Source organism: Parasteatoda tepidariorum, chromosome 4 (assembly GCF_043381705.1).
Source record: "Parasteatoda tepidariorum isolate YZ-2023 chromosome 4, CAS_Ptep_4.0, whole genome shotgun sequence".
Lineage (NCBI taxonomy): Eukaryota > Metazoa > Arthropoda > Arachnida > Araneae > Theridiidae > Parasteatoda > Parasteatoda tepidariorum.
In genome coordinates this window covers 89,196,660-89,213,079 of record NC_092207.1, presented here as the reverse complement: position 1 = coordinate 89,213,079, position 16,420 = coordinate 89,196,660, and the positions used below count along the sequence as shown (strand labels likewise).

Sequence of the window (16,420 nt, the reverse complement as noted above, 5' to 3'; positions counted from 1 at the left end):
AGTTAAATGACAGTGTCAACATATTTGTTACTAATTGCAAATTATGCAAAAAAATTGTAGAGAACTTACATAATATTGTTTTAAAGTTTTGGAGGTTCAAATAACAAGTAGTAAGAAGACCAAGTGAAGGAACAGCTCTTACCAGTGAATGAACACCCAGTAAAGGAACACTTAATTTTGGTTATTTTTTAATGCTCTTTATAAATTTATAAGCCATAAAAATATTTAAAAGCAAGCTTATTCTTGAAATTATAACATATAAATACTTGGAAAATGTTAACTTTTTTTTTGTAATCATGAATTGAAAATTAAAGTGTCAACATATTAACACATACTGTTCATTCACTGGGAAATCTATGCCCAGTAAAGGAACATGCCTTTTCCCTCACTGGTTAGAAATAGTTTTTCGTATTTTTAACATACTTTTGATGCAGAACATCACTAAAGGTACAAGAAAATTAAAGTTTATCTTTTATTTTCATTAACTTAGAAAAAAACCCAGTAAAGGAACACTTGTTCCTTCACTGGTTTTTCATCGCTCGGTGATCCAGTGAATAAACACCCCCTTATCTCAGTACTTTATTACGCTATGATGCTTTAAAAAAATAAAATGTAACTTCAATAACTATATTTTGAATTCTCTTTTTCACAGTGAGAAAAATTAAACTATTACATACAATTAATTCCACTTCAAACATATAAATGCAAACACTCACCTTATAGTTTTTTCAAAGAACAAGGTGTTGCAGAGATAATAACGCAGAGGCACCAGATAATTGACCAGGTAATCCAAAACATCGCTAGATATCTTCCTATTGTTTGGCAGTAAGCTATTGTTACCAATCAATCTAAAGAGAAACTTTCAAATTCTTATTTTTAATCAATATATATGAAATGTGCCTTCACTGGGTAGTGTTCCTTCACTGGTTGGTTTACCCTATAATGTTTCTGGAAAATAAATACTAATAAGGAAACACTTTTTCCTTTTTTTGAAAAAAGGAATCACATTTTTAAAAAGATGGTAGGCTCAAATGGGTTTAACATCGTAATAAGATATTCTTCATAATTTTAACGAAATTAAATAAAATATTAATTAAATAAAATATTTTTATTTGATATCAAATTATAAAAGTGCTTGTTAATAGTATTGCAACACAAATATTTTGTAAGATATTTCATGATGTTAAATCTTATAATGAGTAAAATAAAAAAATCAATATTTTTTAAAATTTCCTTTTAGTTTTTCTTTGCTGCTTAATGTTGCTTTATTTTAATTGAAATTTGTTTTCATAAATGTTTGTGTTTGCTAGGAGCTTATTCTGTGTGAGTTATTTGTGTTTCTTTATTTTACTATCTCTATATACAAATTTGTATGAATATATTTCAAACAAATAAATTTTAATTGTTAACAGAATCAAATTTAGTGTGAATTTTTTATAAGATAAAAGTATTTTATAAATAATAGAGATGTTCCTGTGATGGTCTGCTCCAAGGGGTATTCAACGTGGTCCACTCCTAAACCAAATTTTTATTTAAATCAATGAAAGAAACTAAGTTTCAAATTCCAGAAACTGCTAAAATGTACTAACATTTAAAAAAATGGCTAATGGTTTAGAGGCAAGGGTAAAACAAAGTTAGAGAAAAGAACCATATCAAATTCTGTTTACGAATTTAAGTGCAAGGCCAAGTTGAAGTTATTTCACCATCAGAAGATCCTCTCAAGTCCAGTTGTAGTTCAAAGTCATCATTTTGTTTTTTCTCTCTCATTTGTTTGAAGTCTAAATTTGTGTTTCATTTTGACGATCAATCATGTCTTGATTTGGGATCTATTTAAGCAATCAAAAATTGCTTGTCTTAGGAAAAAGCTTTTCCCTGCTATCCAGATTTAATTGCTGATTAGAATTGACATGATCTTGATCTTCCAGAACTTGCTTCTGTGAGCAGCTGAAATGCTCATCCACCTGCTGATAAATGCACCTTATAATGGTTAGATCCACTGTTTGAAATGAAAGAAGCGCACCCACCAACCCCAAATGATGAGAGTTCCCAAGTTATGCAGTATTCCGATTAACTAAAACTTGTGTTATTTGTATAAATAATTAGATTTTTCACTACTATAGTTTTACATCTGTTATGGCCAAAACATTTAGGAAATAACATATTATGCTAAAACCTTATTGTGTATAAATGCCTTATTTATAATATTTTTATTTTACTAACATTATTTATATTTATGATTATTTTATTTAAACATATAATAATTTTACGAATTTTTAAGCAAGATAAAATTAAGTGTATATTAATTTTTAATCATGAAATAANTGTGTATAAATGCCTTGTTTATAATATTTTCATTTTACTAACATTTTTATTTATGATTCTTTTATGTAAACATATAATAATTTTACGAATTTTTAAGCAAGATAAAATTAAGTGTATATTAATTTTTAATCATGAAATAAAGCCATGTAATATAGCCATGTAATATATAAATGATCATAACTTAAGTTATATTGTTTTATCTTATAGAGGAGACATTTAATTAATAAGTTTACTTACTAAGAGCTTAATGTGTGAAAAATGTATTAGTTATAATATATTGATTCCACTAATAATATTTTTATATATGAATATTTTATTTAATTTTGTGATAATTTTAAGAAGTTATAAACAGGATCAAATTGAGTGTAATTCAATTAATTATGAAATAAAATTGTGTAATAAATAAATGATCGAATTTTTCAGCACTATTGTTTTGTATTTCTCATAGATGAGACATTTGGGAGATAACATACATGACGGGGATGTTATTTTAAGTAATCATCCATGTGCTGGTGGTAGTCATCTTCCTGATTTGACTGTGATCACTCCTGTATGTATTTTATAGCATAATGTATACATTTATAATTTTGTGGATTTAAGTTACATATTTAATTTTTAAATTGTGATATTTGTTGCACAAAATTTCCAGCAATATTTTCTTTTACTTGGTCTGTTTATCCATTATTCTAGATAACTTGCAGTGGTTGTATAGTAAATTATCTGTTTTCTTTTCAAATGTTACTTACCGACAAACTAAAATTAAATAAGTTTCATAAATGAATACTATTAAAAAATAAATGCTAGATGAATGAAAAAAAAAAGTAAAATACTACCACTATAGACAGTTGTTGGTTAAGGGGGTCATAATGATCATTAGCATTTTGATGGCAATGTGGTTTACATTTCCCATTTTAACTGTTAAATGCCAAATTGAGAAAGAGTAAACCAAATGACTTGAAATTTAAAAAAAAATTGCATGTAAAAAGCATCTAAAGACAATAAAAAAAATTGGGTTCCATTTGTCTCATAAAATTTTACTTTCTAATTAGATTTTATAATTGGGCTTTTCTTCCTTTTTTATTTGTGCTTGACTATAGGATTCAATTTGTACTTCCTCTTTTCCATTATTACATTTAAAAATAATATTCCCCAAACATAGAATGGCATAACAGGTTCTAAGTAATTTTCGTCTATATTTTCCATATAAGTTAAAACACCTGGTTCATTGAGCTCTAGCTGGCAAATATCTATATCTTCAAAAATCTGAATCAGAAAATCTTTGTAACAGGGCCATTGTTTGTTGTATCATTATGCATCTCTTAGACTTGGGAGTAAGAGAAAGCAAAGTTTGCAAATGAGACAAACTAAAAAAAGGACACACTTTTTTTAAAATTCACTTGGTAACACCAAATTTATCGTAGAAGTAAAATAAATCATAAGAGTCATAAAGGAAAACTATTGACAACAAAAATCTTTACAAAGTATAATCTATACTATTGCTGAAAAGCCCTTTTGATGATAAATTTTAATTCTATCATTACAAACTCAAAAGAGTATTACAGCCCCCTGAAAGTCATTACTTTATCAAACAAAATTTCCTTGAAATAGTTAGTTTCAACTGAAGAGAAAAACACTGAGCATGAAAGAGTACATATCTTGCTACTTTCTAAGTATTCTGTCAAAAATGTAAAATGTATTGTCAAAAGAAGTTGAATCCAAACCTGTACATCACACCTTTTTCCGTTCAAACATCATTATTTATCTTGAATAAATGTCATAATACCAATTGACTGGTATGTAGTTTTGAGAAATATTTGAACTTTTCAATGAGTTTTTTTAACTACAAATTTGCTATTATATACTAGAATTATGCATTGAAAAAACATTAACATGGCCTATTTAGTTTGTCTGCAAGATAAGTTTCAGATAAACAAACTAAACTAAACTGGCAATTTTTTTTTAAGCATAACATTTTGATACGGAATTATCTGCAAAACATCTTAATTAAGTATTAAACAAATAAATATTAATATACCTAAAAAATGAATTTTAGTACTTATATATTACAAATATAATCAATATTTAAAAAAGCAATGCTAATTTTTTGAAATAAATGCAGTTTTGGAACATATTAAGAAATTTCTAACTTCCCAATTTCTAACTTCTAATTCTTCCATTTCTATCTTCTGCTAATTTTTTAAAACATAACATATATTTTAAAATTTAATGAAATTAATGAACAAGTGAGTAAGTATCAGCTAATAATATCGTAACGTGACAGTAAACAAAAATGTTTACAATGCTCAATATTTAATGCTTTATATTTATCAGGAAATTCAAAAAGTTGGAGCAAAACAACTAATATTAAAACCCTATATTTCTCCTGTAAAATAGCTTTAGAAACTGAAGGAAAATTGAAAATAATTTGTGCACCTAATTGCATTACATGACTTGCATGCAAAAGTAAATATTCATAGATTTGAAATTTATTGTACAGTTTACGCTCTTTAATACGATCGTCCATTTCAGTGACCCTTCCATTATAAAGACTGATGCATAAGTCTAGTTTGCTATTTCATAGATGCCATTAGCATGTCTTCACAAAGCCGCTCGTTCCAATATAATCACTGAATTTGAATAATTTGATTTAGAAAAAGTTTCAAAGATATTATTTAAACCATTATTTTCTTTCATGTTACGAAATAATAAATGTAAAACACATTGAATCCCCTGGAATAAAAGAGAGGGGGGTATGACCTCTTAAATTTTTATTCTGAGTCTTAGGTGGTCATAATTTGTAGTCATTTAAAACTCTGTTTTCAAAGGATACAATATCAATCTTAATTTTCTTCTTTGAAAATTGCATTTATTGTTTATTAAATGTCATTCCCCTTGTGTGGTTTATTTGAGTTGAAAGTGGTCTTTGCATTTACCTTGACATACATTATTTAACAAAAATGGCAGTCCTAAGCTAGTATATAATTTTGAATACATATTTCACCAATGAAATATTTTTTAAAGAGTGCATACTATATTAATGTAGAAAAAAGTTTCATCAATGCAAATTTTTTCTGCTCATCACCAAATTCTTAATAAAGCAAAGCATTGCTTTGTGTAAATTATGTAGTTATTTTTTTAGGTACGAATTAATATTTATTGTATTCTTGCGCACCCAAGATATAACGTTCGTTCTCCTCTGGACCACGGTAGTCGTTATATAGATCGCCGATCCTATCTCAATTACTATTAATCTTTAGATATTTTACTTATTAAGTTTTTTTAACCTGACTGACTTGTAACTAGCAAATATATTTATTTTGTGTATAATTTTTGACAAACATAAGTTATTCAAATGGCTTCTGTATTGGTTTTTTATTGGTTCAAGGTATTTCATGAAAATGTGCCTAAACCTGTATTTTTTGTTGCTTGTCGTGGCCATCATGCCGATATTGGAGGTCTGACGCCAGGATCGATGCCTCCCAGTTCAACATCATTACTTCAAGAAGGAGCAAGTTTTGTGTCTTTCAAGCTTGTGAAGGAGGGTATATTTCAAGAAGAAGGTTTGTGTGATATGTAATTCTGCCTAGTGAAGTAATTTCCTGCCTTTAAAGTTCATTTTCTTATATTAGTCCGAGTTTAGTTATTTGTATCAATCTGTGTAGATTGTTTCACAGCTATATTAAAGTGATTTTAGTATATCTGACAGCTAGTGTTTACAAAATATCTGATACTGTTCTGTTTTTGTTATTTGAAATACGACAAATATGCACCCAAGAAAGAGTTTTAATTAATTTATTATATTTATTTCTATTATTTGAGAAATAAATAAAATATATAAATTTTGCAGTTCTATAATGTATTAAATGAACACTGCACTTTAAATATATAATTAGTAATAAAGATGTAATTTATCATAATTTAGTTTTATCTGATAATGATGTACATCAATGTAGAATAGTACATTTATGCTTCAATATTTATTACAGTGGTGGAAGAGTTTCTTACAGTACCATCGATAGTTCGCTACTGGTTTTAAGGAGGTCTTTAAATCCTATATGAGCTTAGTCTATAGTTTAGATATATTTAAAGCACATTTTAATTTCATCAGCATTTATTAATAATTTTTTTACCTTTGAACATATTAAATCATTGCTTTGTTTTCACTTTACATTTTTTAGGAGTTGCAATAATTGAAGTTTTTGTTAGAGTTCACTTATTCAAAAGATATTGTGCCATTTTAAAGGTGGGTTTTTAGATATACTGTAGAATTGTACAAAATATGCTTTATGGGCTCAGTGACGTGGGAAAAATAAAACTTTAATGCAAATGTCAAGGAATATATTTTTCTAATGTCTTGTATAAATATTATGCAATATAAATTGCATTTTTTTTATAGCTGCTACAGCTATTTGTTTGTTGAAACCGAACATAAATAACAATACAAATTTTGTGAAGTAAATTTTTTTTGGTACTAAGCAACTTAACATCCTTTTCTGTTAACTCTTTGTAAATCCTAGACAAGTTTGTTAACATAATTTTTTCTTTTTACTGACGGAAATATTTGTTTTTCTTTTTTGTCAAAAGCAATAAAAAAGTTATGCTTAAATTGTTTTTATATATGGCAATTTCTTTAAACTTTTCTTCTTTACAATACATTAACTTATGTTATGTACTAAAAGACAAATGTGTGAAAGCTAAAACAAGAATTTTACTAGGCAGTTTTATATTTAAATACATTGTTTCATAATTTACATAAATGTTCAATTTTCGTTATTTAAATTATTTTGATTGAAAATGAATTCTAATGTATTAAAAATATAGAAAGTATAATTTTTCTTAAATGGCTTAAGTTGTACAATTTTCTTTCTTTTCTTAACATTTTAATTTTTAGTAAATGAAAGAAGCTCCTCAGAGTTTAAAGAATTTTATGTTATCCAATTAGCATGCACCTAAAGTGACTTTTTTTAAAATTCACTTATAAAAACCCTAAAATATTTATTGTGCATATCATTTTGATAAAATTATTTCTATCATCATGAACTGCATCCTGGAAAATTCACATGCTGTTCTTATAGTTCAGTATGCCATACAAAATATACTTAATTTGGTACTCATTGTGAGGAATTTATTTAGGTTTTTAACTCAGTTTATTTTTTAGAGGATTAATTCATTTGATTTAAGGATTTAATTGATTGGATTTAATTAATTTAATAATTTGATTTAAATAAACTTAACTGATAACTCATTAATTGAATACCCTTTTCTGTTTTGTGTATTTTTTTAAAAAAAATACAATTGATCTGTTTTTAATTTAGAAGTGACTGAAATGCTGAAAGCTCCTGGTCTTCTTCCTGGATGCTGCGGAACCAGAAATTTAAGTGATAATCTCTCTGATTTACGTGCTCAAGTGGCTGCTAATAGAAAAGTAAGAAAACAACGCTGTTTTAATAATTTTTTTTTTCTGAATGCAAGGTGTCTGCTATGGCAGTCTTTTCAACAAAATGCTTAAAAACTATCTGAAAATGCTAAAATGAAACCAGACATTGTTGCTTATTTACAGATTTTAGTGTTTGAAAGAAATCTTATTTAATGAAATTTTAATACTTTTTCAAAATGATTGTGAAAACATCCAGGCTATTAGAATAATATAAAATTTTGTATTCATGAGCTTTATGGCATTTTAGCATTTTGTTGAAACTTTTTTCTGATTTTAGCTTTTTGTCAAAGCTTCGTTTTCCGATTTGTTCTTTTTGCTGAAGAAATTTTGAACTCAACCTGAACCTGATACTGTCTTCTTCGCAGGGGTTTACAAATATTTATAAAAACCCCATAGGGCTTCGAAGGCTTATGAGATACATATTCCTCCTGATAATCTAGCTTGAATACATATTAACTATAGTGTTGGCATAAAATATTCTCAGTGGTCATGAGTTAAATTCCCCTTGCTTTGCAGTTACGGGTTAGTTGCATCAAGAAGTTGTTTGTTGAAATACTTTATGTAATACCTCTTTTGTCTGAGTTAGGTTACAGTACGTAGTTGAACATTTAATAGGCAAATGCATTATGGATTAGCTTTTAAATGCCCATGAAATATATACACCCTATATATTTTGAAAATATAATTGTTCTCATTTTCTACTGGACTATATTTAATCTAAGAGGGATCATGAACTGTAAAAATTTAAATTAAAAAAAGAAAAGCCTAACTTTCTTATTTTTTTTTATAATTAAGTGTCACGTGTTTCTCTTTTGAGAATCTTTTCCTTAGCTAAAGTTAAAGACAACGTCTTAGCTAAAGTTAAAGAAATGAGATTAGACACAAAACTTTTTGTATTAATACAAGTAGGAATAAAACGTAAATGCAGAAAAAAAACTCTCTAAACTTCTCTCTAAACTTTAATGGAGTTTTTTAACAACACGACTTTTCTATTTAGGGCAGTACATGTACAGTACAGTAAGGGGCATGTACAGTAATTTTTTAAATTTCCGATAAATTATTTTAACATACATAAACATTTATGTCTATGATACTTATTTGGACTGTTCCATTTATTCCTTTTGTTTTGGAAAATATTGAAAAAATTTTCTTTTCCTTTATATAAGTTTGGTTTTGTTTTCCTAAACATTTCTTCTTTAATTTTATCTTGTTAAACTATTTTAATTATTGCACAAAAATTTTCTTTCTGTATGAGCTGTGCATTTGTTTTCTGCTTTCCTATTTATGACTGTTATTTTGTAAAATTTAATTTAAATATCTTAAAAGTGAATTAAGAATTATCATAGTTTCTGAATCATTATTATATCACTAATTATAGTTTCTGAAGTGTTCCTCTGCATCATTAATTATAGTTTTCTGAAGTGTGCATTTAATAAATTTATTTTTTATCATTTGTTTCAGGGTATAACTTTAGTTCATGAAATTATCAAGCAATACAGTTTAGAAGTTGTGCAATCTTATATGACTTATATACAGGTAAAGTTTAAACCATTAGATTTCATAAAATAAGCAATTAAACTCATACATATATATACCCGATTGTTTAACTGCAAATGTACTTCTGCTTTCAATAAGTGTTGCCGAATGAGAGAAAATATCCAAATTATATCCAAGCCATATAGTAATTTAAGAAAGCGAATAGGAAGTTAGTTTAACTTTGATTATTTGAATAGATTTGTTCCACTTTCAAAAGAAGTGTTTTTACTAAAATTCTTTTAATTACTTTAATGACAAATTGAATGTAAAAATGTCTACATCTTATTAAAATTACTCATAACTCAATTTTTTCTTTGCTAAAAATGTATATCTAAATAGTTTTTCAATACATTTATGAATTACTTCTGCAAAATTATATTTTAAATATGATCAAAGTGTTGTATAATTAATTAATAAGTCTCCAGAAATTTTTTAGAAAATTCTTGCTTCCATAGTGTTGTTTTATGGAATAATAGTTATACATGTAATTACATAATATACACAATAAGTTTACCATTTATATAAGTTTGTTCTTACTTAAAAAAACGCGCAAAATTCTACGTTGTGAATGCACACTTACTGTTCTGGTACCTACCATAGGTATGTATATTCTATGGCCAATCTACCAAAGAGTATGTAAAAATAAGGTTGGAAGTACTGGTTCGTTCGTCGCATGACTGGGGAATTCCCCGATCCGCTAAATACATACGTTGTATTTGTATTGTGTCATAGACAAAATTTTTGAAACATTTTTAATGTAATCGTTGAATTTTCACTTCGGGCAATTGAATTTTCACTTCGGCTGAACGTTTCCTTAAATTTCTTCTCATACAGAACCACAAAGGGGAAGAACTAGCCACCGAGAATTGAAATTAATTAAAAACTTATGCGCTTGTGAACGCTTAAAAATGCGCTTAAAAACTTATGCGCTTGGGTGTGTTATGCGCTTGTGTGTATAAATTATTATTGCAAATACATTGAAAAAGTAAATGGTTTAAAATAAGGTTAACATATCAGCATTATTAGGTTTATAATTATAAAATAAATTATTGTTTTTCTTCATTATTTTATTTTAACATTGCTAAAGGCATAGAATAATATGGAATTTTATCCATTGAAGTTATACATCTTATTTATTGAGTTTCATTTGAAGCTAAGTTGTGTTTCCATTTGAAGCTAGTTTATTGTGAAAGTGAGTGCTGTTTTTTTTATTGAAATTATTGTTTCAACCTGCTGTTTTCTTGAAATGTTTTATTTTAGAAGCCCTAATCAATTCCTGAACATGCTTACATTTATTATGTAAAATATAAATTTGTTTAAAGTCAGCAGGTTTCTTAAATTGAATATTTTTTTTAGTTGAGAGCAAAATGCTTGTACAACACAGTTATGATATGATAAAGTTAGGAATATACAAAATATTAAATTTTTTTATAACGGTCGAATACGTATTCTTAATCTTTTAGCAAAATGCTGAGTTAGCAGTGAGAGACATGTTAAAAGAAATTGGAGAAACATCTCGTAAATCCAGAGGTACTACAACACTGGCAGCTAGTGACTGTATGGATGATGGCACTGTCATTAACTTAAAAATTGATATCGATGTTGATAAAGTAAGTGATCTAATTAAATCTTTATCAAGTCTTAGAATACTTTAAATTAATTTTGATTGTAGGTACTAATGGAGTGTTTTTCTTTTCACTTGATAAATTAAAATATTAATTCGAGAAATAATTCAAAAATATAAGCTATTTTTTCACAACTTTTTACCGTAATATTTGGAAAAAAATATCACGAATATTATCATAAAGCATTTCTTTGTATTATACTTATTATTCTGAATTAAAGTATAATTTTGTTTTTAATATGGTTTAAAAGTTAAATAAATAAAGAAAAACTATTGCAGCAATGTATAGTGTTTCTATGTTTTTATTCTGAAATTTTTTCTGAAATTACGCAATTTTTAATGTTAGCAATATTAGTTAAAATTTAAATTTCACTTTTGAATCTGGAAGCCACAACTTTTTCCATATCCAGATTTGAAATAAAATTTTCACATGTCCCTTTAGATTAAATTGCATGTGTTTGCCTGATATTGAAGTTTTCTGCAGCATATTATAGACATTGCATGGATATACGTTACGTTTTAATTTAAGTGTAGTTTATATGATCTTTCTTTTTTTCACAAGTGCTTTTTCAAAAACTTATTATAGTGCTTAATCGAGAGGTTATGTAAAATGTTGTATTCTTTTATGGACTTAATTTTTATTGTTATTAAACATTTAATTTTTAATTTTTTGTACTTTTGTTTCCATTTAGGGCAGTGCAGTTTTTGACTTTTCTGGTACAGGGTATCAGGTATATGGAAATTGTAATGCTCCTAGAGCTGTTACTCTTTCAGCCATTATTTACTGCCTCAGATGCATGGTTGGTCACGATGTCCCTCTGAATCAGGTGCTTAGATTAACTCTCACAATTATAATAACAAAATATATCAAATAGTATGTTACCTAAATCTTGGTTTTATTTAAGTTATTTTTTTAATATCAATTTTAAAATATTAAGGTTTTATTTTGGTTTTATAATCTCTGAGAAAATTAAATGGAATCTATTTTAGCAATACAAATTTCTTGAAAGTTTTAAAGTTTTTATATGTTCTGTATAAATGTTTTATGTAAAATATTTTTGATGGCCTCTTAAATTAACTAATTTAAGGTATTATATGTTTTTTTGATATAATTGCAATTTCTTGTACATTTTTGTTTTATTTTTTTGATAATTTTTTAGGGAATATCTTTGTAATATCTTAGTTACAATTGTAAATTTTTTTTTCTTGTTTAAATCGTCTTTTTTTTTGTCTTCATTATTTTTCAATGAATTTATTTTATTTTTTATTAAAAATGAAAACTGTAAAATAATTAAGAAAGTTAATGGACATAAAAATTATTAAATTTTAAATAAGTATTTAAAATTTTAATTGAAACAATTATGTTCCAACTTCAAAAATGTTTATAAAAAAGAAAGAAAGATAAATATTGGTACTTATTTAAAATATTTACGAATTTTGGTTTGAACAACACTCTTTTATTCTTAGCAAAAACAGTAAATTTTTGACATTTGTAACATCTGTTCATTTTCTATACATTCCTTATTGTGTCAAAAGATTTAAGGCCTTCCACAAATGTTGGCATTGATTGTGGTTCCGTTTCTCTTTCTTCATCATCAATATCACTTTACACTTTCTCAGCTTCCAAAAGCATTTCTTGAATCAACAACTTCACAAGTTTTAATGTTTTTGTCAACTGATGCATAAACATCGACTGTGATGTAAGCCGTTTTCTCACAAAAAGTAACGAAGCTTCATTTCTTCTTATAAGCATCAAAAGTTGCTTCTCAAAAGAAAATAACTTCAATATTTTTTTAAATGTCCATAGGATTTCATTAACATTATGTGATAAGCGTTTGAAAAGACTGTTAAAACAAAATGTTGCATACTGGAAAACAAAAGATGTAGTAATCATTAATTAAAGTTCAACCATATTAAAAATCATATTTTATTCTTTTAGTGAATCATCTCAGAATATTTATGATGATATAACATGCATTTATTTTAAAAACAGAAATAAAATGAACTCTAATTATTATTATCCAAACAGAACTAATTTGAATTGAAATCGATAGAAATTATTTATATTTCATCAGATAAGGGGACATCAAAATTCTACATGAGCGTAAGGAGATATGAAAAGTTTGTTTTTGTTTAGTTTTGCGAATAAGGGAAGGAGGAAAGTGTAAGTAATATTCAAGTAAGGTAATTACAGTCGGACCTCTATTTAACGAAGTCGCTAAATCCCGAAAAAAAGTTCGTTATATGGAAAATTCGTTAAATAGAAAATCATCTTTTGAAATACTTACACAACGTAGAATAGGTTTTAAATTCATGGATACTAGAAATAATTAAAATTGCAATTGATGCACCTTTATCTTGTAATTTTTTTCTTTAATAGTCAGGCACTTTCGCTTCGACATTTTGCAGCCGTAAGAAAAGCAACAAGCAGCACTCTGATCAGCAATCTTAAAACAGGAGCTCTACCGAGTGAACAACGAGAAAGTTGAAAGTTTTTCTAGAAAGGAAGTGAACAGTGGGGGTGGAGATAATAGGACATGTCAATAAGGGACCAGGGACCACACACTTTGATGACCCATTCCTTTTATCTTCTCTGCTCATTTCCTATTCAAGGAATTTGACCCTTTCCCCCCTTTTCTAGTGGGATTGCATTTCCTGTATGAAATGCAAACAAAAAGGGAAAGGAATTTTACTGCTTTCTCTAAAAGTTAAGGGGATGCGAAAATCAGTTCAAGGTTATTTCCCCCATAAAATGCGTTAACTAGTTAATAATTTTCTCAAATATTTTGGGAAATGGGGAAAGTAGATCCAAAAAAAAAATTCGTTAAATAGAAAATTCACTTCGCTATTTAGAAGTTATTTAACGAAGAAATTTCCAAAATGTTCTTGGTTCCACGAAAAAATTCGCAAAATAGAGAAATTCGTAAAATGGAAGTTCGTTAAATAGAAGTCCGACTGTAATTTCTTTTTTTTTTAAATCTCTCCTCATTTACTCTCCTTTTTTCCTTGTGATTTATAATCCATATTTTACAGTTTTTTTTTCAAAACTAATAATATTGACAAAAATATACTCACTGAAAATGTAGAATCCAATATTTTATAACTACAATGTTTCCTATGTTTTTATAATTTTTAAATAGATAATAGATTTTCAAAATAACATTTAATCCTCATAATTTGTAATTTTTAAATGTGTTTTTTAATACCTATTCATAGGGTTGTTTGGCTCCAGTGAAAATAGTGATACCAGAAGGAAGCATCTTGTGTCCATCAGACACGGCTGCTGTTGTGGGGGGAAATGTATTGACATCCCAAAGGGTGGTAGATGTCATATTTAAAGCATTCAAAACTTGTGCTGCCTCTCAAGTAAGTATATAAAAACTAAACTTATATAATCATGTCTTTATATAATCATCACTTTATATAATCATCACTTATATAATCATCACTTTTTAATATAAAATGTGTAAAAACTATATATATCATTTTTTTATTTCATGTTCTTCATTTATTTATAAACTACATAAAGAAACAGTAAAAAGGCTCTTGAATAATAATTACAATAAAAACCTTATTAATTAAATATCCATTTTACTCTCTGATTCACTATTTAACTTATTAGTGAGGTTAATCCCTCATGAAAACTGCTTTGTTTGACAGCAAAGCATATTTTATATGCCCACTGAAGTCCGTATTCACTTTTGCATGGCTTCAGCTACAGTTTAGTAATAGTGACACTTAAATGTTGAAATTACAATTCCATTTGGGCTGGCATAACATGGTTGGTAGGGTTTTTGATTTCCTCTGAATCTTTTATGAATAAACAATTTTCTACCCTCTCCACATAGTGGACATTCCTGTAACCAGACATAGACAGTCATTTATGCTCTGAAACGTTATTTTCTATCTCTTCAAATCAGGCATAATGTTTTTCTAAATTTGAAAAAAAAAAACTTTCTATATTAAATTTTCAAAAAAAAAAANAAAATTTGTTGTTTCAATTTTTAAAACATGCAAGTTTTTTGCCTCATCCACAACTAAAAATATTTTTGAGCTATTTCATGTCTTAAGAGTCAATTTTTCTTCTCTCACCTTTCTATATTTTTACAAAGACAAGAAAATGATATTGCTCATGTGAGATATTTTGGATAGCAGCATCTTTTGATCTTTTTATTTGGATGACGCAGGTTATGAGGCCCCTTAAATGCACTCAATTCCTGCTTCCTACTATCCATTTAACCTAGCTTTCACTGTATTATTATTTGGTTTTCGGTGAGCTACAAATTAATACCCAAAAGTTAATATGTTATATGTTTTCTGAAATATGAATATTAGTAAATGTTTTGCTCAGTTTGTATGCGATAAAACTAGTTTTTTTAAAAATGTAATTGAGAATGTCACTAGGTTTAAAGATTTAAGGTTTATTTATTTTTTTAAAAATTTTGTAATTTTTTTTATTTATTTGAGATTTTGTATTTTTAATAATGAATTTCAAATGTTCACTTATAGGGTTGTATGAACAATATAACATTCGGAGATGAAACTGTTGGATACTATGAAACAGTTGCAGGTGGTGCAGGAGCTGTAGGTATTTCTATTTATTTTATTTAAGCTGAATCTTTGAATTATATATATATATATATATATATTGTATTTCAATTTTTATTTAATTATACATAATTTTAAAAAAATTTTCTTACAAAAATGCACAAATATTTTCAAATATAAAAATGTTCATAATATTTTATTCAGGAATATATCTCAATATGATTGATTGAAAAGTAACAAATTCATGCCAATTTAGTTTCAGAATTGCCTATCAACATTGTAATTTTTCCAACAAAACTTTTAAAAAGTTTTAATAAATCACTTTTCTATAGATCCAAGAAATTCCGCTCTTTTGTCTAATCTATTAAGAATTAATAGACAATTTCAAATTGTAAAAATTTGTGATTTGTTGAAGTGTGGAACTATTCACAAATAATTCTACTAAATGATTGAAGTATCTTATACATTCCACCCGCTTTCTTATTTCAGAATTTTTAGGACTTTTTAATATTATAAAGACAAAAAACTTGATTGATTAATTCAATAACTGCAGAATTTTTAAAATGCTGAATTTAGGAGTTGTATTCAAATTAATATTTTTTAAATGACATTTAGTTGCATTTAAAATTAGCGATACTTCAATCAAAAATATTAAAATCTAATTTTAAAAATATTTAATTTACAATTTTAAACTAAATTTTAAATTTTTTAATGGGCTCATAGTATGAAATTACTTCTTTTGGGAGTTAATAGCTAACCTAATTTTGAAACTAATAAAAGAATTTTTTTTTATTTAACGTATACTTCTTTTAAATTGCATTTTTTATTAAATTTTAATCCGTGATTTGAAAAACGTGTTTTTGAAGTTTTTTATGTTACAGGGTGAGTAGCCAGATTTTTCAACAAAAAATAAGCACCTTTTAAGTACTTTTTAAGCACCCAAAAAATATTTC

General features: G+C 26.7%; 1 protein-coding gene across 2 annotated transcripts in view; it reads left to right on the top strand.

The window, feature by feature from the left end:
* Nucleotides 1-16,420, top strand: part of LOC107456462 (5-oxoprolinase) — a 56,073-nt gene that overhangs the window by 30,060 nt on the left and 9,593 nt on the right. For both annotated transcript variants that reach the window (XM_043042841.2, XM_043042839.2), the window contains 8 exons: nucleotides 2,771-2,872; nucleotides 5,708-5,882; nucleotides 7,638-7,747; nucleotides 9,221-9,295; nucleotides 10,759-10,905; nucleotides 11,612-11,746; nucleotides 14,136-14,285; nucleotides 15,429-15,503. In XM_043042841.2, the coding sequence (XP_042898775.1) occupies nucleotides 2,771-2,872; nucleotides 5,708-5,882; nucleotides 7,638-7,747; nucleotides 9,221-9,295; nucleotides 10,759-10,905; nucleotides 11,612-11,746; nucleotides 14,136-14,285; nucleotides 15,429-15,503 (969 nt within the window). The remainder of the gene's footprint in view (nucleotides 1-2,770; nucleotides 2,873-5,707; nucleotides 5,883-7,637; nucleotides 7,748-9,220; nucleotides 9,296-10,758; nucleotides 10,906-11,611; nucleotides 11,747-14,135; nucleotides 14,286-15,428; nucleotides 15,504-16,420) is intronic.